This window comes from Phyllostomus hastatus, unplaced genomic scaffold, assembly GCF_019186645.2.
Source record: "Phyllostomus hastatus isolate PE091 unplaced genomic scaffold, TTU_PhHast_1.1 phas_scaffold_501, whole genome shotgun sequence".
Lineage (NCBI taxonomy): Eukaryota > Metazoa > Chordata > Mammalia > Chiroptera > Phyllostomidae > Phyllostomus > Phyllostomus hastatus.
In genome coordinates this window covers 66455342-66479490 of record NW_025334033.1, presented here as the reverse complement: position 1 = coordinate 66479490, position 24149 = coordinate 66455342, and the positions used below count along the sequence as shown (strand labels likewise).

Sequence of the window (24149 nt, the reverse complement as noted above, 5' to 3'; positions counted from 1 at the left end):
TGAAAAGCCGGGCCGGCCTCTTCGGCAATCCAGACTCGGAGGTGCAGAACAGAGTGATGTTCCCCCCCCCGCCCCCCAGTGTACCCCACAGACATCAGGGTGAGAGGGGGTGGGCTTCTATTTGTGCAAGAGGAAACCGAGGAAGAGCTGGGAAAGAGAAGGGACGCTCACTCGAGCGCCCCCCTTCCGTCAACGTTTGCGCTGCGGCTCACACTCCTGTGTCCAGCTCGGGGTGGGCTTGGTGCCCACGGCGCGTGCTGAGAGCGGCGCCGTCGCTGGAACGAGGTCCTCACGTGGCCTGCGCAGGCGTAGTGTCTGTGGGCACGCCTAGGAGAGCCGGCTCTATTTGCCGTTGGTTTAAAGCAAGCTTTAAGGATCATGCTTTGAGTCTTTCAAAATCATGATGGGGGTGAGTACTCTACTGCTGCCATCGCCACGTTCTTCCTTGGAGACCATGCCGTGAGGCCACCTTAAATACTCAGAAAACTTAGACAGACAGAGTATGACATTGGACTTGCCAGCGTGGACTTTCTCAGGAGCATTTCCATCTGTGAGTTGGTAGAGGGAGTCTTAGCTGAAGGAATTCAAGACTAAAGACTCGGTGTCGTCTCGGTGTATTGACATGCACTGGCACATGTATTGACATGCACTGGGATCGTGGTGCCGAGACGATGAAGGTGTTCACCCTGGCGTGTCCTCTTCTGCTTTTTTGAAGCTGGACGTGGATGGACAGATGGACTCTATCCATCTGTTCCTGTCTCCGAGACAGGTGCACCTGCTCCTGGACATGCTAGCGGCTATTGCTGGGCCAGGCGAGTATCGCTCTGTTGTTACTGTTTTTAATTCTTTAAAACGTTTTAGTTAAAATACATATAACATACATACTGTCTTATAAAGGAATATGTGAAGTTAAATATGTATTGTAAATAAGAATCCTAATACTTCAATTTGATTGGATCTTTTAAATTGTGTCACCGTGGCACAAGTTGGCACTCAGATTATTTATGTCACCTTAACCTTTTCAGAATTGCCTGGCCTGCTTCCTTGGTTGGGCACAGTACTTCATGCAACTGAGAAAGTGTAATTCTTTAACACAGTTAAGAGCACACATTTTTAATTGACTTATCAAAGATAAGATTTCTGCGATTTCTAGCTTTATGCGTGACGGTATCGCTTCGATGGCTGGTTAGCATGGAACGGCGGTGGCCTTGCACGGACGGCGGTGCTGAGTCGGGCCGTTGTGAAATGGGGTCAGGGATGGAAGAATAAAAGAGCCATCCTGTAAGAAGGATTAAATTTTTTTCCTTAAATATTTTATTTATTGTTAGAGAGAGGGAAAGAGAGGAAGAAAGGAAGGGAGAGAAACATTGATCGGTCCCCAAGTAGGGACCCAGCCTACAACCCAGCCAAGTGCCCTGACCGGGAACCAAACCGGTGACCTGCAGGTTCGCAGACCAGCACGTACCCACTGAGCCACGCCAGCCAGGGCGCAGGGTTGCATTTCCACGTGGCTCTAACCACGGCATCACGGTGGTAACTGCAGAACCAGTGCGTGTGTGCTACAGTGCCTCTTTTTGATTGCGTAGTTTCGTTTCGGAAATCACAATTTATTCTTAGGAAGGTCACTTTACAAAAATGTTGCCACTGGTGTCGGATAAGAGGGTTTTGAGAGAGAAATGATTAAATAACTCCACATTTAAATGCTGTTTTTTTTTTTCCTCTTGTACACTTGTAGAAAATTCTAGCAAAATAGGTCTGGCGAACAAAGACAGGAAGAGCCGGCCCATGCAGCAGGAGGAAGAGTACCGCATTCAGATGGAGCTGAACCGGTACTACCTGAGGAAGGACTCCCTCTCCGCGGGCGTGTCTGCGGAGCAAAGCTTTTACGAGACCGAGGCAGCGCGCACGCCTTCCAGCCGTGGTAAGCGACACGAGAGGCTGGCGCCACGGTCAGACGCCGTCACCACGGAGCAGGGTAACTCGCTTTTGGCCGCTGCGAAGCGGGCTAGTAATGAGAGAACAGAAGACCCGTCCCGGGAGAAGGGTTAAATCGCCAAGTTTACCTTCCTAACCCAGCGTTACGGTGACTTGCTCCAGCGCCCGTTTTTGATTGTGGAGTTTACATAAGTCATGACCTATTCTAAGGAAACTCGCTTTAGATAAATGTGGATTTACACCCGAGATAAATGGGGGTGAGTCTTCATTTCGTCAAGTTCTTAGGAGCTCACATAATGATTTCTAGATCCCTTTAAATACGGACCTTTCTTGATTACCAATTACATGTAAATATAATCTTTATCTAGTTTACTTTGCATTTAGAAGTGTTTCAGAATGTATGAGTACTTATACCCTAAATAATAAGAGTCAATTTAACTATGGACTGTTGAACTAAATAGAAAATCAAAGTCAGCTGAATTTCTGGCCATAACAGAGTTTCTTTGCACGAAGGTAAAATTATCTCCAGAAGGAAAGAAATGAGATATATATAGAACTCAAAGTAATACATGCAGCTCTTATTTCACCTTTTTAAAATTTTATTCTTTTTAAAAAAGAAATAGCTGTATCCATAGGAAACCAGAGGTTGCAAGATATATATATATACACACACACACACACACACACACATATGCCATTTTAATCTGAATTTCAACTTCTGAATTGTAATGACACTTAAAAATATACCAGGTAATGCTGCATATCATGTATCACAGTTCACCAGCAAGATAGCATAAACTGTTGTTAACCTATGTGCAGTTGAGTTTTTACTGTGCGATTTATATCTTAGATCCAAATAAATTACCCCACTGGAAGTAACAAAATTTAGGGCATCACTCTATCTGAGATAATCCGAAGGAAGAACATTGTATTAGCGCATATGAGTTGAGAGACGTAGACTTGCGGAATCACAGTGCGGCTGACGAAGTGTGGTTCTCTCCAGAAGAAGAAGTCTTCTTCTCCATGGCCGAGATGGACATGTCCCACAGCCTCTCTTCCCTGCCGCCCCTGGGGGACCCTCCGAACATGGACCTGGAGTTGTCGCTAACTAGCACGTACACAAACACCCCAGCAGGGTCTCCGCTAAGCGCTACCGTGGTAAAGTATCCTTTCCTCTTCGTTCCATTCTTGGGCACTGGCTCCTAGAGTTCATGACTTCATTCATCTGTCTGAAAATGGTTCCTTCGCAGCTGCAGCCGACGTGGGGAGACTTCCTGGACCGCCACCAGGAGCCGCCGGCCAGAGGCCCCGCGCCGCCCGCCGCCCCGGCCCGCCCGTCCCCGCCGCAGCCGCAGGCTCGTGAGTGCAGCCGGGGCACTTGTTGGCGGCTTCCGCTGGGGCTTTACAGACTTGAAATAAAAAGTGCCGTTCTACCGCTTCTTTCCTTCTCCTCCATAGGTTTTTGGTTTTTTTTTTTTTGTTTTTTTTTTGGTCTAGACCATTTAACCTGGTTTAGAAAGAAAATGAAGCATTGTCGAACAGTTCGCTGTGAAGTGTTCCGGTATAGTTGCCCATTCAGTGTGTTTTTTGCATATTTAAATACTTAAGTATTTTGAGTCGAAAGTACATCAGAAGTTTCATACTGCTACTGCAGTCCAGGAGTGTCAGTCAACCATCATGGAGTGAATTGCGTTTGACTGTTTATACTTGACTTGAAAGTGAACCTCGGGCTTCTCCCCTGGGACATGTAACTGGGGTGGACGTAAGGTTTGGAGGGAAACCTGGCGAGCGGCCTGGGGTGGCCTCTGACCGTGCCGCTGCGACCGCACTGACGCAAAGCTGCGTTCACGTGTTTCCCACCCCAGCACGCTCGTGCGCTCCAGGTACCGAGGATCCTGGATACGAAATGGGGAAAGATGACGGTTAACTTGTTTTATTTGTTTAATATCACTCACACTGTTGTGCAGTCGCCTGTCTCTGAAAACGAATGCGTAAGCGCATGCTTGCTAGTTGGGGCACAGCGGGTTACTGGTCGGTGTTAAGTCCTCTGCGTGGGTCTTTGACTCCTGTGTTCCAGCGCTCCCGTCCAGATCTGTCTCGGTGGACGAGTCCCGGCCTGAGCTTATTTTCCGACTGGCGGTGGGGACGTTTTCGGCCTCCGTGCTGCACATCGACCCGCTGTCTCCGCCCGAGACGTCGCCGAACCTGAACCCGCTGGCGCCTCTGGCGGTGGCCTTCTTTTCCCGCATAGAGAAGGTGGACCCAGCGAGGTTTTCAGCCGAGGATTTCAAGTCTTTCCGAACAGCATTTGCAGAAGCTTGCTCCCACGATCACCTTAGGTAAGCGCTCTCGTGTTTATGAACGGTCCTCGGAAAAGAGCGAAAAGTGGACTTGCACTTTTCTCTGTCTGCCTGCCTCCATTTGTGTGTATAACTCACGTTTTATTTGTGAAGGAGTGAGGTTTCCTGCCCATGCTGCAGCGGTGGTCGCCGCGGGGCCTCTTGGTCGGGGGGGCTAGGGAGCTCCGGCTCTGGCTGCTCTGGAGGGCGGGGTCCCCCCTTCTCGGCTCCCTGCCCTGCTCCCGTCACGTTGCTCTGACCGCATGTTGCCGTCATAGCCACCGACACCATCATAGTTATCGCTACTGGCTGAGCAGAGGGGGTGGTGGCGGTCAGCGTGGAATGGGCTTCCGAGGAGGACCTGGAAGTGACCTGGGTGCCCCCTCCCTGGCCCTGAGGAGACGGCCCCCCAAGGCTGCTCCCAAGCTCGGGTGCGATGTTTTCACCTTCTACTTAAAAAGTCAAAGCTGTCCAAGGAGCCAGTGACCTCTTCACCAGTTCAGTTCTCGTAGATGAGATAGTTACATGTGTAAGTGTAATGTTGTCAGCGTGCACATGCTCTTGATTTTAACATGAAAGTGACCTGTACATTGTTGTCATGTTATTGTCTGAATACAATGGTTTATACAGTATATTGATATTCTTAGAAAATAGTTTGGTCTTTTATTTTAACTTTAACTTTTTTAAGCGTTAAAATTAATATATAAATTAGTTTTTATACCTAGCAAAATAAATTCTGCAGGTTAGAACCCTAGTATGTATTTATAATCAAACTTCAAAAAGCATTATTTTCTTCCAGTTTTTTTGACAAGGTTTTAAGTACCTGTCAGTAGGAAATATAACAAAAACAATAAAAACTAGAGAACTACCTGCATTTGAACTCCACTGAAGCTTTAAAAATATTGCATGATGCTTTTAGATAATTTTAAGACACTGTTACATGTGTATGTATCATAGATGTTAAAGATTTTACCCCCTGCAGTGTAAATTGCAGGGGGTAAAGGAAGAAGGAAGGGCAATTTGGGGAAATAAATATATCCTGGGTAGTTTCCTGTCAACAGAACTGGTTTTTTTATCCCGTGTCAGGTAAATTTGAAGTAATCTTTCTGGCTAATATCCTTAGCAATAGTATTTGCAACTTGAATTTGTCAGAATAGGTAGGTAATTATTACACTTTATTAACACTGTGTACTGGTTATACCCTGTGCAATCTAGAAATAAGTGGACACTCTTAAATGCTGCGTGTCTTGTGATAGGTTTATCGGAACTGGCGTCAAAGTGTCCTATGAACAGAGACAAAGGTCGGCATCCAGGTGTTTCAGCACTGACATGTCCATTGGGCAGATGGAGCTGTTGGAGTGCCTGTTTCCCACAGATTGCCCGTCTGCTTCTCCTCACTACACGGAGGCAAGTGCCCAGTGCCGTTCCCGTGTGACCCCTCCTGAAATCTGCCTTGCTCTTTAAAGAATTGTCTGAGCAGCGATGGTCTTCTTCAAAGAAGGGATAGGAAGTCACATAGGAAGGGGTGTGTCAGTGTGTGCCCGAGCATTTGTGTTTTGCTGAAATGGAGTTTTAAGTGTGGCATTCAAGGCCGTAAGAGTCAGTTAAAATTTTTAATTAGGGTTGGCTTTTTGGAGTGGCAGACAGGTTATGGGATGAATGACTTCACTTCACTCGGTTTTTAAGCATCCTCACTTTCAGGGGAAGTCTATTACTCAACAAACAGCTTCTGCGTGCTAAGCACTGTGCACTGGGGAAGACGAGTGGCATGCCTTGTGTTCCTTTACTATTGGTCTGTTTTTGTCCCTGTCTTAACAGTGTGTCCTAGAGAAACTCAAAAGCCATCAAAGTGACCTTCGTTGCTTTTCCTTTGCCCTTATGCATTGTTTTATTTCGAAGCACTTCCTTGGCGTGGTTTATTTGAATCCTCCCCTACATTGTGTAGCTGAGATACTAAGTATCACAGAAGTTCAGTCACTTGTCTAAGATTCGCATGGGTCATAAGTGACAATGAAAACTTAAAGCAAGGTTTTCTGACTCCCCAAAAATTCTTCCCAGTGTTATGTTAGCACCTCTATTAGTTCCTGTGATTAAAATGATAGCCTAATATTTACATCGATCTTCGCCTCTGTTTTTAAGCTTCTGATGTTCCGTTCCGAAGAACACACCGACTCCCACTCCCCCGTGTGTCTCCAGCTTCACTACAAGCATTCTGAGAGCAAAGGGCCCCAGGTGAGAGGCCTTTCCCTGTGGTTACCGCCTGCGGATTTTCGCTTGGGGTGTATTTTGTCACGATCAGAAGGTGTTGGTTGGCTTCTATAGTATTGTTAGTGATCATATTAATGCTTTCGTTTTTTTTCTTTTACAGAGTAACCAAGCAAGACTTAGTTCTGTTCCTCAGAAGGCAGAATTACAAATTAGACTAAATCCGGTGTTTTGTGAGCTGGATATCAGTATTGTGGACCGGTTAAACTCCTTGCTGCAACCACAGAAACTTACCACAGTAGAGATGATGGCATCTCACATGTACACTTCGTATAATAAGCATATTAGTCTGGTAAGTACTCAGAACTTGCAAATACTAATCAGAATTATTGCTAGCTAATAGGCTTATTTGGATTGTTTCTGAGCTTACACATATATTATGAAAACAGCATTATTGGTAATAATGAAAACATGGAGATGTGTTTTATGTCTGGACACCAGATAGCTAAATGAGCTTTATTGCTATATTGAGTGAAGTTCTGTGCACCTGTTTTAAACTTGAGATGGTTATGGAGAGGGTGCTGTGAGGAGGCTCATGAAGAAGTAAACTTCCGTTCAGCGCTGTGAATACAATGGATGTATAGAAAACGGATGGGTAGAAATATGTCCATTGGTAGCGGTAATTACGTTCGGGCACTAGAATTGGATTTCCTTTCCTTTCCTGTGTTCTCTGAATTTTACAAACTGTGATAATGATATCTTCCCAAAAGCGTATTCACACATTTTACAAAGTACTTGAGCCACCTATAAAATGCAGCCCATATAAAGTATACTTTTGAAAATGGGAACATAGTATATTGGACTGTGTTACTGAGTATCCCATTGAGTATCACATTGTATCACTTTCACTGAGACCTGCTGCCTGGTGTCTTTTCTGAGCACATGGGGTAAGTCAGACGTGTGAGAACTCTGTCTGTTACGAATCTGGGGGATGCAGGACCAGCAGCAGAGATAACTTAAGTTGGAAAGAAAGGGGATAAGCTATGTATATTTTTTACTTTATTTGCTGCCCCCTCCATTAGCAAAGGCATTTGCGTTAAATCAGCATTCTTTGCTGTTTGTCATCAATTGCTTGTTGTTCCAAGTTCTGTTTGGGCCAGTGTCTCTGTTTGCTGTTAGCCGTGGGTGCATTGGGGCGGCGGTTTAACCTCTTGGGTAATTTGTGCTGAAGTCCCAGTGGTGAACCCTGAACCAAAGGTTTCTGTTTCAGTACGTTTTAGAGAAAGAGTAGACATAGGCTTTTATCCGAAGGGCGTTTTCTTCGAACTTTTTATTATAACATGGCTTTGCGTACAACGGGGCATGGGAGCTTTGGTTTCGGAGAGCCATTTGATGGGATCATATCCTTGAGCTGGATGGGAACTCAGAGTGAGTCATGCGGTGAATGCTTATTTAGAACCTGTGACCTGCCAGCCTCTGGGCCTAGCCCTTGAAATACAGAAGGTGTCAGGGATGGGCCCTAGCAGTTGGCGCAATGCGTGTGATTGCACCTTCTCACCGAATCTTTAAAGTGGCGCGTTTGTACATAAAGCCTTCAGATTGGGTGTTGCTACCAGAGTGATTTTTAACTATTGAGTTTGTTGATAAGCTGATTTACATGTTTTTCTTTTTTTAGTCTATGGTAAAATAATATATGCATCTTTGGTGCCTGTGTTTTCACTTTGGTTCAGCTTTTATTTTTCTTTATTCATTCACTTATTTTATATGAGGTTTTGCCTTGTGCCAGTAGTCTTGGCTTTTGTTAATAGCTGTTGGACTAGCAAATTTCACTACACTAAGCTAATATTGTAGTGGCTATTTTGGGTTGTATCTTAGTGCATTATACTGAATGAGGAAATAGTGAGTGTGCGTGCTGTCATGGCGAATGGCAATGTCATTCATGTGTATCTACGTGGTTTCACACTTGGCCTGTGTTTCGATGCCTTGCTTCCAGCACAAGGCTTTCACGGAAGTCTTTCTCGACGACGCGCACGGCCCCGCGAACTGCCGGGTGTCCGTCCAGGTCGCCACGCCCGCGCTGAGCCTTTCCGTTCGCTTCCCGATCCCGGACCTCCGAGCCGATCAGGAGAGGGGACCGTGGTTTAAGAAGTCGCTTCAGAAGGAGATTCTCCACTTAGCATTCACAGATCTGGAATTTAAGACCGAGTTCGTGGGAGGATCCGCCCCGGAACAAATCAAACTGGAGCTCACCTTCCGAGAACTAGCGGGTAGGACCGACCGCGCCTGGGAAGCGCCAGACCACAGACGGACAGCTGCCCCCCCCCAACCCCACCCCCAACCCCGCCCCGCCCCGCCCCCAGGCATAGAGTGTGAGAAGGCACGTGGCAGCCGCAGAACGAGGTGGAATGAATGAGCTGTGTGTTAGGGAACTAGCGTAGTAGCTTCTTCCCAGTGTGGTTTGCAAATATGTGACACAGGTCAGTTTCCAAAAAGAAATTAGTGAGCGTGATGACGTATTCACGTCCGAGCCCCAGCCACGCGTTCCCCGCACTCGGAGGGCTGCTAGCGGCCGGCGTCGCGGCGCCGCTCCGTGTTAGCCGCTGCGGCTGCGTGTTAGCGCCGCGCGCGCGCTCGTCTCCTTGAATCATCACGATGGTGCGGGCGGATTACTTCGGTCACCCCACGGGGAGTCTGTAGACTTAGGAGGGGGGCCTTCCGAGCTCAGGTAGAAGTAAGCGGCAGGATCCGGGTCCAGACCCAAGTCCGACACTAGAGCTTTTCATTGTCGTGCTGCTCTCCGGGGACTTGGCGCAACCTGTTTCAAGTGTTTCTGTGTTAGTTTGCTTTTGTCAGCTGGTGAAGAGTATGTATACACTCAGAGTGAATCGAGTCCACGGAGAACTCAGGAAGATTTTGATGTGTGTGTGTGTGTGTGTGTGTGTGTGAGATTTCTTAACAACCCACCTCTGCCCCACACCTCCCTGCACCACTCTGCTCCTCCGACCACACCTTCCTGCCACGCCCTCTCTCTGCCCGCCTCCCGCTCTGGGAGTCCCCTGCCTAGCTTCTCTCCGAGTTTTACGTGCTCTTAGAGATACTGCAAACTGACTGTCGCCAGTTACGACATCACGAAAGGGCATTCGGGGCTATCTAGTCTTTCCTGGCCCCAGCGGTAAGAAGCGCATTATTCTGGAGAAAGGCAGTGTTTGTAAAGCGGAACCGAGAGACGCGACAAGGGTTATTGTGAACAGAGGCATTTCTGACAGTCCTTGAGACAAAATCGACGTTTAAGACCTGTCCTTATTTTCTCCGTGTTCCTCGATTAACCGCATACACTTTCACGAAGACTCGCCGTCCAGTGGCACTCAGTGAGCGGCTCCCGCTGTGTTTGCTGCCACGGTCGTGCCCGCACACACTGAACTCTGGCACTTGGACCCTTGAGTGTGAACAGAAAATGCACCTTTTACCTACCTGCCCGTTCTGTCTCCCGCCGCGGGCACTGGAAACAGGGACACACGCGTCAGCACCACGGGGCCTAGGGCCGCGTCACATCCCCCCGACGCGGAGGGTCTCTGCTCCCCTGGGGGGAAAGCCCCTCCCAACCCGGGGGAAGAGGTGCATTTCCACTCATCCGTCTTGTCTCACCAGGGTCATTCCAGGAAGAGAGAGGAGCGCCCTCCGTTAAGTTCGCCCACGTGTCCAGCGGGGCGGACGGGGACACGGCGTCATCAGACGACTTCGACTGGCCTCGGTGAGTCCGCGGGTGGGGGTGGCACGCGCCCCGAGTGGGAGTGTCCTTTCAGAGTTAAAGTACTGGGGTCTTTGGAACCACCATTCTGGCCATTCAGTTTAAGCCAAAAGCATCCAGCGCTGAAGAGAGAGCCCAGAGGAGGACGGACACACAGAGTGAAAGGTGGGCACGGAGAGCCGCTCCGTGGGGGGTGCGTGTTCCATGCGGTGGGAGACGGAGCACCAGTTGTGTGCTCTGGTCTCCAGTTTCCCGGTCGGAGTAGAGGGACCGAGGAGTCGTGGGTCGTTTTAAAAATAGTTCGAGGCTGTGGCAGAAGGGAGAGCATAGGGCACTGTGTGGCTGGTTGTCAAGTGAATTTTACAGTTACTGATGCTTTGGAGCAGTGTTTCTCAAATCGAGAAGCTTTTTCAAAATGCTGGTTCCCGGGGCCCGCCGTGGGGCTCTCGGAGAGAGCCTGGGCATCAGTGCAGCGTGGCAGTCACGGCAGGTGGCCCTGGCCCGCGGGGGACCGGGGGACCGCTGCTTCAGGTTGCCAGGCAGCTGTGTGTCCGGTAGACTGCGTTAGCTAGCCCCGTCGTGGGCGTGGGCTGTGTGTGGGAGGGCGTGGTCTACTTGCAATAACGATCCAGTGTTATCCCGAAAGCTAAGCACTCGAAGCCTCTCTGAAAGTGATGTTTTTGGGGCCGTTTTCCTGCCTTCCCTCTTTGACACCCGCCCTCCGCTCCTCAGGCCTGTCGCACCCCTCGGACACACGTCGTCTGTTGCCCATGCCCGCCTGAGGCGCTGCAGGGGTGTGGGGCGGGAGCTCTCGCCAGGAGAGAGGGGTCTGTGCCAGTTGCATCCTGTGGAAGCACAGTCTGCGTTGGGGTCTCTGTAGATTAGGAAACAGCGGTGACAGTTCATGGCCAGAACCAACCAGTGCCGTCCACGTGGGAAAAAGACAAAGCCACTGTAGACGCGACCCAGATGCCCGTGGTGCTCGGGGTGGCCGCGCTTCCTCGAGACGGTGGGCTGATGCGGCGAGGAAGAGAAACCGCGGAGCCCTGTGCCGGCGACGTGCCGGCAGAGGACGGACACAGCCTCTTAGTGTTGAGCATCCTGCAGGGCTTGTTGCCGCGGCTCTGAAGACGTCCCCTAATCCGCCTCTCCTCCTCCGTCTGGGCAGTTTCTGTGGCACAGGCGTTCCGACGCACGCATGTGCACGTACTCCATCACAGCAGGGCAGACCGCGTGTGGAAGGGACCGGGGCGGCGAGCAGACAGAGGACATTCTTGGGTAGAATTTGCTGGGAGGTGATTTTTAAGCATGACATTTAAAATTAATCTTCCTATTCTCAAAAAGATCAGGCTTTCAGTAAAATACTAATGCCTTCCTTTTGTTTACTCGTCTCATCAGTTCCGCACTTTTAAGTTGACACCACGCCCAGAAGTGGGGTAGGCTAGACAGAAGCAGACTTGGCAGAGAGGCCCAATCCCGCCACTAATGACGCCATCGGTGGTCTTTGTGTTAATTTGCATAAAAGTTCAAGTTCCGTAGTCGACCCGTAGATCCTGATTCTCGACATTGCCCTTGCTCTCAGGATCGTGTTGAAGGTGAACCCACCGGCCATGCACTCCATCCTGGAGAGGGTCGCGGCCGAGGAGGAGGAGGAGAGCGACGGCCACTACCCAGAGGAGGAGGAGGGAGGTGCCCACTCCCTGAAGGACGTGTGCGACCTCAGGAGGCCGGCGCCCTCTCCCTTCTCTTCCCGGAGGGTCATGTTCGAGAACGAGCAGGTGCGACTCCCGTGCGTGCGTGCGTGCGTGCGTGCTGTGGACGGGTGCCCCCCAGTGTGCAGCGGCGGTGGCTTTCAGTCTCCTTCTCAAAGGGAAGACAACTTCGTATTCTGTTTGCACTAGGTTTCCAAGTCCAAGGGTGAATGACGTGTCTGTTTTTCTCTTGGTGAAAAGTTAAAAGCTGCATGCTTGCTTGTTTGCTGACATACCGAGTCCTGTGCCTAGATTAAGAAGATGCAACTACTATTTTAAACATAAAATGGTTATTCAATGCATTTTTTTTTTTTTGCGCTGAACTGTTACGTTTTAGATGGTGATGCCAGGAGACCCTGCGGAAATGACGGAGTTTCAGGACAAAGCCATCAGCAACTCGCACTACGTGCTGGAGCTCACGTTGCCCAACGTTCACGTGACACTACCGAACAAAAGCTTTTATGAGAAGCTTTATAACAGGTGGGTTCAAACACGTGCGGTTGACTCTTGGGGTGGACTCTCCTGCCTAACCCCCTCGTACCTCCCTGTCTCCCCCTTTCTCTCTTCACCTCGGTGTTCTCCCCCACCTCCGTGTCCTCCTCTGTGGGCTGTGACGGTGGACCTGTCCCAGGCACAGTATGCAGAGTGTCCTCACTGGTGTGTCTGGTAGCTGCGTCTTTGCGTATGAGATGTTCACTCCCTTTGCCCTCTGTCACCTCCCTGCGGGGCCTGAGCACACACCTCCTCTCTGTGTGGGGGAGTGGGCGGGGGGCATTCCTGCGGAGGGCTGGCAGACCCTGGGGCAGACTCGGAGTCCTGGGGTTGTCGAGCGAGGAGCAGCCCTTCTCAGAGTGCGAAAAATGGCCTTGTTGGAACGATAAACTCCAACTGACAGACTTCTGTGTAACAATTTAATTTCGAAACAAATGGCATTCTGGAGGTGAAGACCACAGCCCGTGAAGGCCTCGGGCACTTTGCCTGGCCTCCGCGAGTCGGCCTCCGCGCCTGGGAAGCGGAGGTGGGACCCTGCGGGGCTCCCTGGGCCATTGGGGGATCAGATGGACCAGCCCTCGGGGAGTTCTGGGAACAGTGCCCGGCACGCCGTGGGCACTCGGGAGTCCTCTGTTACTGCGATCACTCCCACCTGCGAGGGAAGCTCGGGTGCAGCGTACCCCAAGGGCACTCGCGTGTGGATCCGGATAAGGATGGCCCGGTGGAGCCTGCCGTCGCCGGCTCCCCACGTGTGAGCAAGTCACTCCGACCTCTGTTCCCCTGCAGGGACTTCGGACTGTCCTCTCTGCCGAGGGTTTCCTCGGCATCAGATATCACCGGCCCTTTGTTCCTGAACTGGTGGCGATAGCTGGGTCTCCTCACCCACCACCAGTGGCCAGGAATGCCGGTCTCAGAGTCAGAAAAGTAACTTCCGGAAAGACCTGTGCAGTTCAGTGGTCTTGAAGATGAGGTTCACAGGACAGTCCCCTGACTGTAGGAAGAAAACGTCACTGCTTCTGTTTAACATAAAAAAAAACCCTTAACAAATTTCTATTTTATAGTTACTTCATAATATACATAACTTACAGGTAACAGTTGCAGGTAATTCGTGAATTGACATTAGCGAGCTTCCATAGTGTTTTTAACTGCTAGGGTTTACATATGATCTGGAGTTCGGCAACTACTGATCTCGAGACCGTTTTCCGTATCTTACACTCGGGGCACGTCCGCCAGGAGCCTGCGGGTGTGCGAGGCGGGGAAGACGGCACAGGACGCAACGGCTAGTTCAGGGTCCAGCCCAGAGGGCGCAGGGCTTCGTCCATGTTTTGTTCTTCCTGTGGTGCTTGGTCCTTGGTGGCACTGGGACATTAGAGCAGGGATAACACACCTTGAACGTGCAATTTACAGATGTGTGTTTATTTACCACTTTTTTTTTAAAATAGAGGAAAAGGCCAGTTTTCCAGTATGAGTCACTGGTTGGAGTTACTCCATCATGTATACCCGAAAGGCTTTGTCTACAATGTTCAGATTCGCTTGTTTTAAAGTGAAGTAAAAAAGTTTCACAGCAATTTGAGTGCAGAGTCCTAGGTTTTAGGATGTTCCCACCTCTGTCTGTGTGCTCAGAAGTTACCCATTGGCACAGCATTGAATTAAACTATGCGTACAGTAACGAATGGAGCGGGGCGAGCAGATCCGAGGCCAGACCCCACTGCCCCGTGGTGCAGGTGCAGCACGCAGACCCCAGCCGGCGGCGGGGCGGCTCTCCGCTGTGCCGGAGGTGGTTTCTGCCGGCAGGCAGCCGCGGCGGGCGTGCGGCGGGTGGGGCCGATGATCGCCTACATCAGGCAGCTTGAGAGGATCCGTTCACCTGGGGAGCGGGTTCAGCCAGGGCTGCTTCAGAGAGCTTCTGCTCTATCTGACCCTGCCCGCCGGCACTCTCGGGCCCCTGGCGTGATGAGTGTCCTGCAGTGCCCCGCGCACTGCGGATTCTGTAAGCCACATGTCGGAGCTCGTCAGGGTGTGAACTCTTCGCCCCTTATTTGGCTTAGTATCTATTTATACATTTTAAAGTTAATATTATTTTGAAAGCGTTAAGCATTCTTAAACTTACAGAAAAGTTGCAAGTACAGCAAAACTCACTTTTTTTTCCCCTGAGCCATTTGAAAGGAAGTTGCTGACCTAGTGCCCCTTCAGCCGTGAGCACCTGCGTGCTGACCACCGACAGGGGCATTTTCTGCGTGACCACAGTCACGATCGGAGCAAGGACGTTAATGTTATATGTCACTGCCATCCAGTCCTCAGAGTCCATTCAGGTTCTCCACAATGTCCTTTCATGAATATGATTTAAAAAATCTCTGAATAGGAGTTATAACCAACTCTGTCTTTACTTCGTACATGTAAAGTACTGGTTTATTCCTTTAGTGCCTTGGCCACTGGCTCTTTTTAAAAAGACAGTCTCAGGTACATGAGTGTTTTTCTGTGTTAAAGGTCTTTTAGAGTAGAACACAAAAAGAGAATTCTAATTTTTTTTTTGGTAAAGATTTTATTTATTTATTTTTAGACAGAGAGGAAGGGAGGGAGATACAGAGGAAGAGAAACGTCAATGTGTGGTTGTCTCTCACCTGGCCCCCACTGAGGACCTGGCCCGCAGCCCAGGCCTGTGCCCTAGACTGGGAACTGAACTGGTGACCCTTTGGTTCACAGGCCAGCAGTCAATCCACTGAGCCACACCAGCCAGGCCTAGTTGGTTTTATTAAGTATTTACTGACCTTCTATTGTGTTTTAGGCTCGTAGTCATAGAATCATGGTAATATGTCCTTAAATATCTTGTTTTCTTTCTTGATATTAAAAACATCACCCAATGTGTCATAGTGTTAATGATACCAAGACTGTGCTTAGACTAAAGTATAAACAAGGAAAACGGTCAAACCATAACAGAACTTTATTTACAGACCACAAACTTAGGTTTTACTTTGGGCAGTAGTTTCGCTTTAATCCACGAAGGTGAGAGAACGGTTGTAGGAAATGAGGTAAAGGAAGAGCATTTCCCCAGAAAATCCATTTTATACACTCAGTATTTATGTGGGAGTTCAGACTGCGATCTGGGTCGGAGCTCTTCTGTTTTAGTGAAAACGCCCAGGAAGCAGTGAGCCGAGTGAGCGCCGCACGGTTTGGGGCACTGCCCTCCGTTTGTCTGCGATGCGACGTGTTTCCGTCCCCTCTGCCTGGTGTCCTTCCCCTAGAGAAGCTTCCGGAAAGCGTCCTGTTGGCTGGGGAGTGCCTCTACCGTACGTCACAGTGCTCAGGCCTGGCTTGTGTTTTCCAGGGCTTCAGAAGCTCAGGACGTGGCCCGGGCAGCTCCTAGACAAGGGGCTCCTCGCGGGGAGGGCCCGGGCTACGCCATCACTGGCATCCTGCTGGGTATGCACACCCGGCTTTCCCGGGGGCTGTGCCCGGGGCGGTCCTTCCGCACTTCGCTGCCCGCTCCGTGACAGCCACGGCGCCGGGTGCAGAGAGAGAGAGACGACTGAGGGTGCGGTGCCTGCCGGGGACCAGAACATGCAGCGGCGTGACGTCATAGCGGCTGCGGTTTAGTTACGCGTGTGCGGGGGAGATGCTGCGGGTCCCAGCCCAACAGAGGGCCTCCCAGGGGCACGGACAAGGCTTTGTTTTCGTGAGAATACAGACGGGTGGTGGGGGGAGGGTCAGGGCAGAAGGGCTCCTGATTAGTGACAACCAATTCTTTAAAAAAGCAGGGCCTGCTAGTAGCCTGGCTTGACACCTATCACCCCACTAGTCACCAGTATTGACCTGGCTACCTCACTAGTTAGATTTCCTTGCTTGGCCCTGGCCGGGTAGGTCAGTTGGTTAGAACGTCATCCCCATACTCCAAGGTTGCGGGTTCAACCCCCAGCCAGGGCACATATGAGAATCGACCAGTGAATGCCTCAGTAAGTGGAACAGCAGATCCATGTTTCTCTCTCCCTTCCTCGCTCTCTCAAAAATCATTACAACACGAAGATTTCCTCTCTCTATTTCCTGTTCTGTATGCACTCTTCATCTCATGCAGTCTTCCCAGTGAACCTGCTTCTGGTGAAGGGGGAAACGCAGGGAACCCTAGAGAAACCGAGACACATGGAAGTGCACTGGGAGCTGGGCCCGGTTCTCCCGCTAGTTAGCTGTGCGACCTTGGGCAGGTCACCTAACCTGTGTGAGGCAGGTTCCTCAGGTGTCAGGTGGCGGTAAGGACTCCCCCTTGGCCGCCCTGCAGGACTGGGGAAGGGTCGAGTGACAATGTATCATCTGTTACAGCCCACAGGGCGCTCTCGTGTGTGTGAACCGTCTTCCTTTTGTTCTCAGGTTTTTTAAAGAATTTTTTCATTAACGTCCTTCTTTAGAGTACATTTAGATGTGTGTAGTATGAGGCATGTGTCACAGGTAAAAGTAGGCAGGTATCTGATTAGGTGTCTACTTGTCCAAATTCCTTTCTCACTGCCCTGCATTGTAGCCATATCAGTTATTTTCTCATTATATGAACATAATTGGTATTTTAAAAAACATGTAGAATCTAATTTCCGTTTCACCATTTAGACAAGTTGTTATTCATATGATTTCTTAAAGGGATATCTTTTGATCTGCCTTCAGTTGAACTAGGAATTAGGGACTTATTTTTCAACTTTGTCCTTATAGGATCTTTAACGACTTGTTGCTGTGGGAACCAACAGCTCCTTCACCCGTGGAGACTTTTGAAAATATTTCCTATGGTATCGGGCTCTCAGTAGCCAGTCAGCTGATCAATACCTTCAACAAAGACAGCTTTAGTCCATTTAAATCTACAGTTCACTATGGTAATATGTTTTATTTTATCTTTATTTTTAAAAATATTTTATTTATTATTTTTAGACAGAGGGGAAGGGAGGGAGAAAGAGAGGGAGAGAAACATCAGTGTGTGGTTGCCTCTCACACGCCCCCTACTGGGGACCTGGCCCTCAACCCAGACATGTGCCCTGACTGGGAATTGAACCAGCAACCCTTTGGTTCTCAGGCTGATACTCAATCCACTGAGCCACACCAGCCAGGGCACTATGGTAATACATTTTAAATTTGTTCTGATGTCACTGACTGGTTTATCAATAAAGTAGTAGCCTTTTAATGATGTTTTTCGTTTATATATTATAATATCTTTTAGTAATTTGTATTTCCCCACTTGTATCTGTATGTTGAGAATACTAGTTAAATATGTTATCTTTATAGGGATAACATACACATTGTCTGAAGTTCGGTGGTAGAGTGAAAAAATAGAACAAGTACATTTTTACTGTTATACCAGACTCTTTGTAAAAATAATGGGTTGTAAAATAAACGTTCTGTGGTAACGTTCAGGTTGCTCTTTTGTAAACTGAGCTGCCAGCACCGTGTAACCGTGGCGCTGGTTTCTCGCAGATGAGGAGAGTGGGTCCGAGGAGGAGACCCTGCAGTACTTCTCCACCCTCGACCCCAACTACCGGTCCCGCAGGAAAAAAAAACTCGACTCTCAGAACAAACACTCGCACAGCTTCCTCTCGGTCCTCCTGAGCATCAGCCACGGACTGGTGGCGGTGTTCACGGACGTCAAGGTGAGGGTTCGCAGCCCTGCAGGGGTTCCTCAGGTGCGTCTTGCGGTGAGTCCACCACGACGGTAACCTTTAGAAACTCGCCTTTCATTGCATGTCGGAAGACGCACGTAACACGCACTTTCTCTTGGAAAACGTGTGCTGGTTCCACTCCTGTGGTGACTGGAATGGAGGGTGGAGGGCAGGGTGCGTCTGGCAGAGAGGCCCCGCTGGACGACTCAGTTTGCACGCAGTACTGCCCTGTCCAGGGCGGGGCGGTGGGGGGGTCTGGAGTCAGACGCTGGGCCGCCACCTGGGAGGTGCATCGTCTGCATTTGGATAACGACGCCCGTGTGCTTCGTGGTTCTCCCGTTAGCAAGACAGTGGAGATGTGCTGGAAGACAAGCACGGCGAGTTCTGGCTGGAGTTCAACAGCGGCTCGCTGTTCTGTGTGACCAGGTACGAGGGCTTCGACGACAAGCACTACATCTGCCTGCACGCCAGCAGCTTCAGCCTGTACCACAAAGGTAGGATGGGCGTCGCCCGCGTGCGCCGCGCTCGCTTCCGCTCAGACGTGTTTAAGTCCCGTTGAACAAATTCTTTTGAGAGCGGAACTCGGATATCAGCAGTGTTTTTCTGTGGGGTGCTCTGATTCCCCTGGCAAAGTAATACTCACTGTGAGTTAGACATTGACTATTCTTTTTTTGCAATATGATGTAATTCACCTAGCAGGCACAATTCACCCCTTTAAAGTCTACATCTATTTCTGTAGTTGTTCGTATTTCACAGAGTCGTGTAGCCACGGTCACAGCCGACTTAGGAACACTTTCATCGCCCCGAACAGACAGTCCGCGCCCTGTACTACTAGAGTCCCCGCCGAAGCCCTGCCATGCCCCAGCCCCAGGAGTCACCGATGCGCTCTCTGTCTCTGTGGGTGCAGTACTCCTGGTGTCTCCTATGGATTGGGTCATACAGCACGTGGCCTTCTGCCACTGGCATTAAGTGCTCAGGGTTATTGAAGTGCACTAGTATTTCGTTCCTTTTTATTGCCAGATCATATTCCGTTTTGTGGACACACCATACCTTATTATCTGTCGATCGGTCGATGGGACTTGACATTCTTTATTCTCGAGCAGTATTTCAGTTTGGTAACAGACGCAGAATTTACCCTTCTTTGAGCGTATTTCCTGTGTTACTCTGCACATAGACATGAGATACTTGCACATTCTCAAGTTTACCAGATTTTCCTGTTTAAATTGAATTATGCTAGCATTTTAAGGCTTCAGTTTTCTGAAGCTGGGTCCTGCCAGCCGCACGCACAGCAGCAGAGCGGGACGGGTGGTTAACGCCCAGTCAGCCCTCGCCCACGTTGCCTCCAGAGTCACGCTGTGTCCGGGGGAAGCACGTGGGGTTTTGTTTTCGGCTGTAGGAGTCCGTGAGCTGGTTTCAGGTAACCACGTTGATGTGTTTCCACCGCAACGTGGATGTAGGCGTGGTGGATGGAGCGATTCTCCCCAAGGAAGCATGCCTGCCCGGACCCACCCGCCCGCACTGGCTGGAGCCCACCATTTACTCCTCCGAAGAAAACGGCCTCAGTAGAGCTGCTGCAGACGGCGTCGGAGGGGACGCTTCGAACATGCTGTCTGTCGCCGTGAAAATCTTGTCCGACAAATCCGAGTTCAACACGAAGGTCTGCGCTTTCAGCTCCCGTGCCGCCCAGCACCTGCGGTCGGTGTGGGGGCTGGCCCACATGCGTGTGCAGACGGCAGCGCGTCTGCCCGGTGTGGGGGGGGCGGGGGGGCTTCAGGGCGCGCAGGGGGTGAGCGAGCGCCCTTGTGTCGCCCCGCACAGGAGTTCCTCGTGGCCGTGGGGCTGAAAGGCGCCACCCTCCAGCACCGGGTGCTCCCTTCCGGGCTGAGCTGGCACGAGCAGGTGAGAGCGCGCGTCCGATTGTCCCTCTTCCTAACTGGAAGTGGACCTGGTCCCGCAGAGCGCCTGGCCCGGCGGGACGGCGCACAGTGCCCTGCCTCGCATTGCGGGCCGGGGTTTCAGAGCAGCTCTCCAGGCCAGCCACGGGGGTTGGGGCATTTATGAGGGTTTCTGTAGCTAATTTCCAGTGTAAGAACTATAGATGGCGAATGAAGCATGGTTGATTATCTTGCAGAGGAAACTGGGTAAGAAGTCAGCTCTTCTCTGTGTGAGAATGAAAACCAGTGCACCGATTCCTGCTCCTTTTTCTCAGGAAATAACTTTTTGTCACTAGGAATATAGCTATTTTAAACTTGGATGCTTTCAGAAGGCTTTTTCCACAAAAGCATTCAGGAGACAGGAGGAGTTCCGTGCTCTGCCTACCTCCCTACCTATAGAAGCATGAGGCAGCGTGCTCCTCGTACCTACCTACACCTGTGGAGAGGGGACAGGAAATGGTCTGTGTGAACCTGACCTGGCGGGAGGGAGAGGCGTGGCCTCGCTGCCCTGTGCACTTGCACGAGGAGTGTGGGGGAGCGGGTGCGGGGAGGGGCTGGTGTGTGGGCTGAGGCGGGTGTAAATCGAGGCTAAGGGACTTCTCCCAGCAGTGGATTATTTAGAAAACCAGATGGACAGTTTTAAGCAATCTTCAGGAAAATTTGTTTCTTTCAGGAATTGTTTCAAGGAAAATAATGTTGACGGCGTATTATTATACATACTTTGTCACTTTCAAAAGCTTGGATTTTTCTAAGGTTGTTGGATGGGCCTTTTTATTTCAAATCCTAGTTTTGTAAATGCTTGTTGAAATGAATTTCTTCAAAATGATTACTTTTTCCTTTTAGCATTACGATTTTCCAATACATGGTTGCTTTCTCCGTGAGCTGTTTTGTTTTACATTGGTCTTAATGGTATCACATCAAAACATTTGTTTCTTTTAAAGCAGGGCATTTTCTGTTCTTGTGATTACAGATTCTGCACTTCCTGAATATCGCTGATGAACCCGTTCTGGGATACAACCCTCCGACTTCCTTCACCACCTTCCACGTCCATCTCTGGAGCTGTGCGCTCGACTATAGGTTAGCCCGCACACAGCACGGACTAGCATTCTGTTATTTAAGACACGCACTCGGCTTTAGAGAGAGCGTGTACTTCAGTGGAGGTAAGGTGCAGAGATGCAGCCCTTTGGAAAGCACTGACGTTCCCCTTCTCCTTCCGGCGCCAGGCCTCTCTACCTGCCCACCCGCTCCCTTCTCACCGTGGAGACCTTCAGCGTGTCGAGCAGTGTCGCCCTGGACAGAGCGTCCTCCACTCTCAGGTACCCGTGGAACCCGTGGCGCCGCGTCCTGACGCAGCTGCCCCAAACACCCGGACCGCTTTGTCTGAGCCCTTCCGTGAACTCCCCGACCGCCGGTCAAAATCAGCGTTCTGTTACTGGTAGTCACGGCCCCTTCTTCCAGTTTTTAGTTTTTCTTTCAAAGATGGTTCCACGCGTCTGTTCTATTCATTACTGCGTATCATTGTTAGGGAGGAAATGATTCTCGAGGTTGTTTGTTTATTTAAAAATATATATATAAACTTCCCATAACACTGATACACTTTATTTTCATAATTAAAACCTTCTGAATTTGGGCGTCTATTAAAAAGATGCTGAAAATGTAGCATTAATTTGAGCAGATGATTTAATCTCATTCTTTACACCACTTAAATGTTCCTGGAACTCAGCAGCAATGCGCTTTAAAGAAACATTACGTGACATTTATAAGTTAGAAGCTGCACATGACTAAGATAATGTGTCAGAATGATACAGCTAAGTATATAGTGATCAAGTGGCGTATATCTGAGGTTAGTTTTTTAGATGTTGATTTTATCTTTTTTCCCCCTCAGAATAATCTTGGACGAAGCTGCGCTGCATCTGTCTGACAAGTGTAATACTGTCACTATTAATCTGAATAGAGGTAAGGGTTAAAAACACTTAATTAGGTTAGATGAGTGCTTTTTAATTGTTTTTATGTGAGTATCATAAAGCATTTAACTCTGGAATAATGCCAGTGAACTAGGGATTTTATTAAATATTAGTTTGAAGTTATAATGATCTTAAGTGCATCAAATTATATATATTCTATTTCATATAAGACATTCTGTTTCTAATGAAATAAAATTTTTTGTAGGATTTTTGTAGGATGAAACCATATTTATGTTGCATTATAGATACAGCACTGCCTACCACAAAGTGTAAAGAGATTACAGTTTTTTAAAAAAGATTTTATTTATTTATTTTTAGACAGAGGGGAGGGAGGGAGAAAGAAGGAGAGAAACATTGATGTATGAGGGATACATCAATCAGTTGCCTCTTGCACACCACCGTACTGGGGACCTGGCCTGCAACCCAGGCACGTGCCCTGACTGGGAATCAAACCATCAACCTTTTGGTTCTCAGGCCGACACTCAATCCACTGAACCACACCAGCCAGGGCAAGAGATGCTAGTTTTGTTAAGTGTTGGGTAAGCATTTTTGGAAAGCCGTACTCAAACATTTTATTGATTACTTTAAAAAATTTCAGATTATGTTCGGGTGATGGACATGGGACTTTTGGAATTAACCATAACTGCAGTGAAGTCGGATTCTGACGGAGAGCAGGTAAGTTATTAAAATGAGTGGAAAGCTTTAGCTGTCTTAATTTTTATTGGAGAGACTAAAAATGTATTGACTTTAAAACTGTTTTTCCACTTACCTAACCTTGTTCAAAGGTAGATAAACTATTTTAAAGTTAAGACCGAGTTACCATGAACACACGTCCCCCGGGGCAGAGCCGATAGTCACAGGACTCCGTGTGTAATATAAACGCGCGGCGAGAGGCGGTCCCTGTCTCCCGTCGGGAGAGCACTGCATCCCGTGTCCCCGTGTTGTGCCCAGACGGACTCGCGCTTCGAGCTGCACTGTTCCAGCGACGTGATCCACGTCCGGACCTGCTCCGACTCCTGCGCCGCGCTCATGAACCTCATCCAGTACGTGGCCAGCTACGGGGACCTGCAGGCGCCTCACCGGGCGGAGACGAAGCCGGGAGCCCCCCAGAGAAAGCCCCCGGTACGGTCGGCAGCACCGCCCTTTCGCACCTCCCCCCTGCCCCCCCCCACCCCCCCACCCCAGTCCGGCTGCGTGAGGGCCATGCCCACGTCGGCATAGTCCTCAGACAGTCGTGAGGTAGAGAAGAAACTGAACTGTCACCCGTCCGTGCCTTCCCTCGGGGCTGATGGGGCCTGGGAAGGTGACTCCACGGGCCGTTTCGGAGAACCATTCTGCTGTTGGACATTCTGTGTCTCAGAACATTCATCTCCTCAACCGACATCACACTTCTCTTTAGACTTGAGTTACTTTCACCTGTCCCGAGGAAAGAGAGGAAACACTTGCCGTGTAAGAGCTTGTTCTGTGCAAGTTGCACGTAAAAGTCCCACGAGAAAAGAGGTGGCAGGTGGTGGTACTGTTACCAGAAGACTGATCTGTATCACTGTGCTTTCCGTCTTTGTTGTTTGTCTGTGATACTATCCAGTTTCCAGTCTGCTTTCTTCGACTTCCTTTAGCCCAGTGCGCTGCAGAGGTTAGCGGGGATTGCCTGTTTCACAGATGAATAAACTAACACCCGAGAATTTAGTGATTTTCCACAGTTAGTAGCAGAAGTGGCAACAAAACTCAGATGTTTTGATTCCTGGTTCAGTGGCTTCTCACGCCCCCAGGGGCCACCTCCCTGCCCTCTCTGGTGTCCAGATCGAACCACGCCCAGTTTGCTTAGCGTTTTTGTCATCTCTGAGCCAAGCGAGTTTTCATTCTCCTTCAGGCCTCCTCTGTGAGCAGACCGCGCAGGGCCCGCGGGGTGGGGCGCCCCCGTGTGGGCCTGAGTGGCCTTGCAGGGTCATCCAGGGCCGTCTGACCCTTGGTGGGTGTCTGCTCCTGGTCTTACTGCTGCCCTGCTCTCGCTGAGGACGGGGCGTTGGGACACGCCCTCCCTACCCCGACCCTCTGTTCTCTCTGTGGAAGCCCTCTCCGGTTTACTGAAAGCTATTTTAAATTGTCCTTTTCAAGTTGGATCTTTCCATTTTACTCTATTATTTTTATTTTGCTTGT

General features: G+C 49.7%; 1 protein-coding gene across 2 annotated transcripts in view; it reads left to right on the top strand.

Moving 5' to 3' along the window:
• The window catches only part of ATG2B (autophagy related 2B), a 65280-nt gene that overhangs the window by 18999 nt on the left and 22132 nt on the right, over window positions 1-24149 (top strand). Inside the window, exons 7-28 of one of the 2 annotated variants that reach the window (XM_045822399.1) lie at window positions 716-812; window positions 1736-1921; window positions 2942-3093; window positions 3186-3294; window positions 4013-4274; window positions 5531-5681; window positions 6414-6506; window positions 6643-6831; window positions 8473-8746; window positions 10128-10230; window positions 11810-12005; window positions 12316-12458; window positions 17160-17317; window positions 17913-18085; window positions 18438-18588; window positions 19552-19751; window positions 19913-19993; window positions 20999-21105; window positions 21252-21344; window positions 21914-21984; window positions 22591-22667; window positions 22944-23114. In XM_045822399.1, the coding sequence (XP_045678355.1) occupies window positions 716-812; window positions 1736-1921; window positions 2942-3093; window positions 3186-3294; window positions 4013-4274; window positions 5531-5681; window positions 6414-6506; window positions 6643-6831; window positions 8473-8746; window positions 10128-10230; window positions 11810-12005; window positions 12316-12458; window positions 17160-17317; window positions 17913-18085; window positions 18438-18588; window positions 19552-19751; window positions 19913-19993; window positions 20999-21105; window positions 21252-21344; window positions 21914-21984; window positions 22591-22667; window positions 22944-23114 (3237 nt within the window). Of the gene's footprint in view, window positions 1-715; window positions 813-1735; window positions 1922-2938; window positions 3094-3185; window positions 3295-4012; window positions 4275-5530; window positions 5682-6413; window positions 6507-6642; window positions 6832-8472; window positions 8747-10127; window positions 10231-11809; window positions 12006-12315; window positions 12459-17159; window positions 17318-17912; window positions 18086-18437; window positions 18589-19551; window positions 19752-19912; window positions 19994-20998; window positions 21106-21251; window positions 21345-21913; window positions 21985-22590; window positions 22668-22943; window positions 23115-24149 lie in introns of both variants that reach the window. The other variant, XM_045822398.1, reaches the window with a different exon arrangement.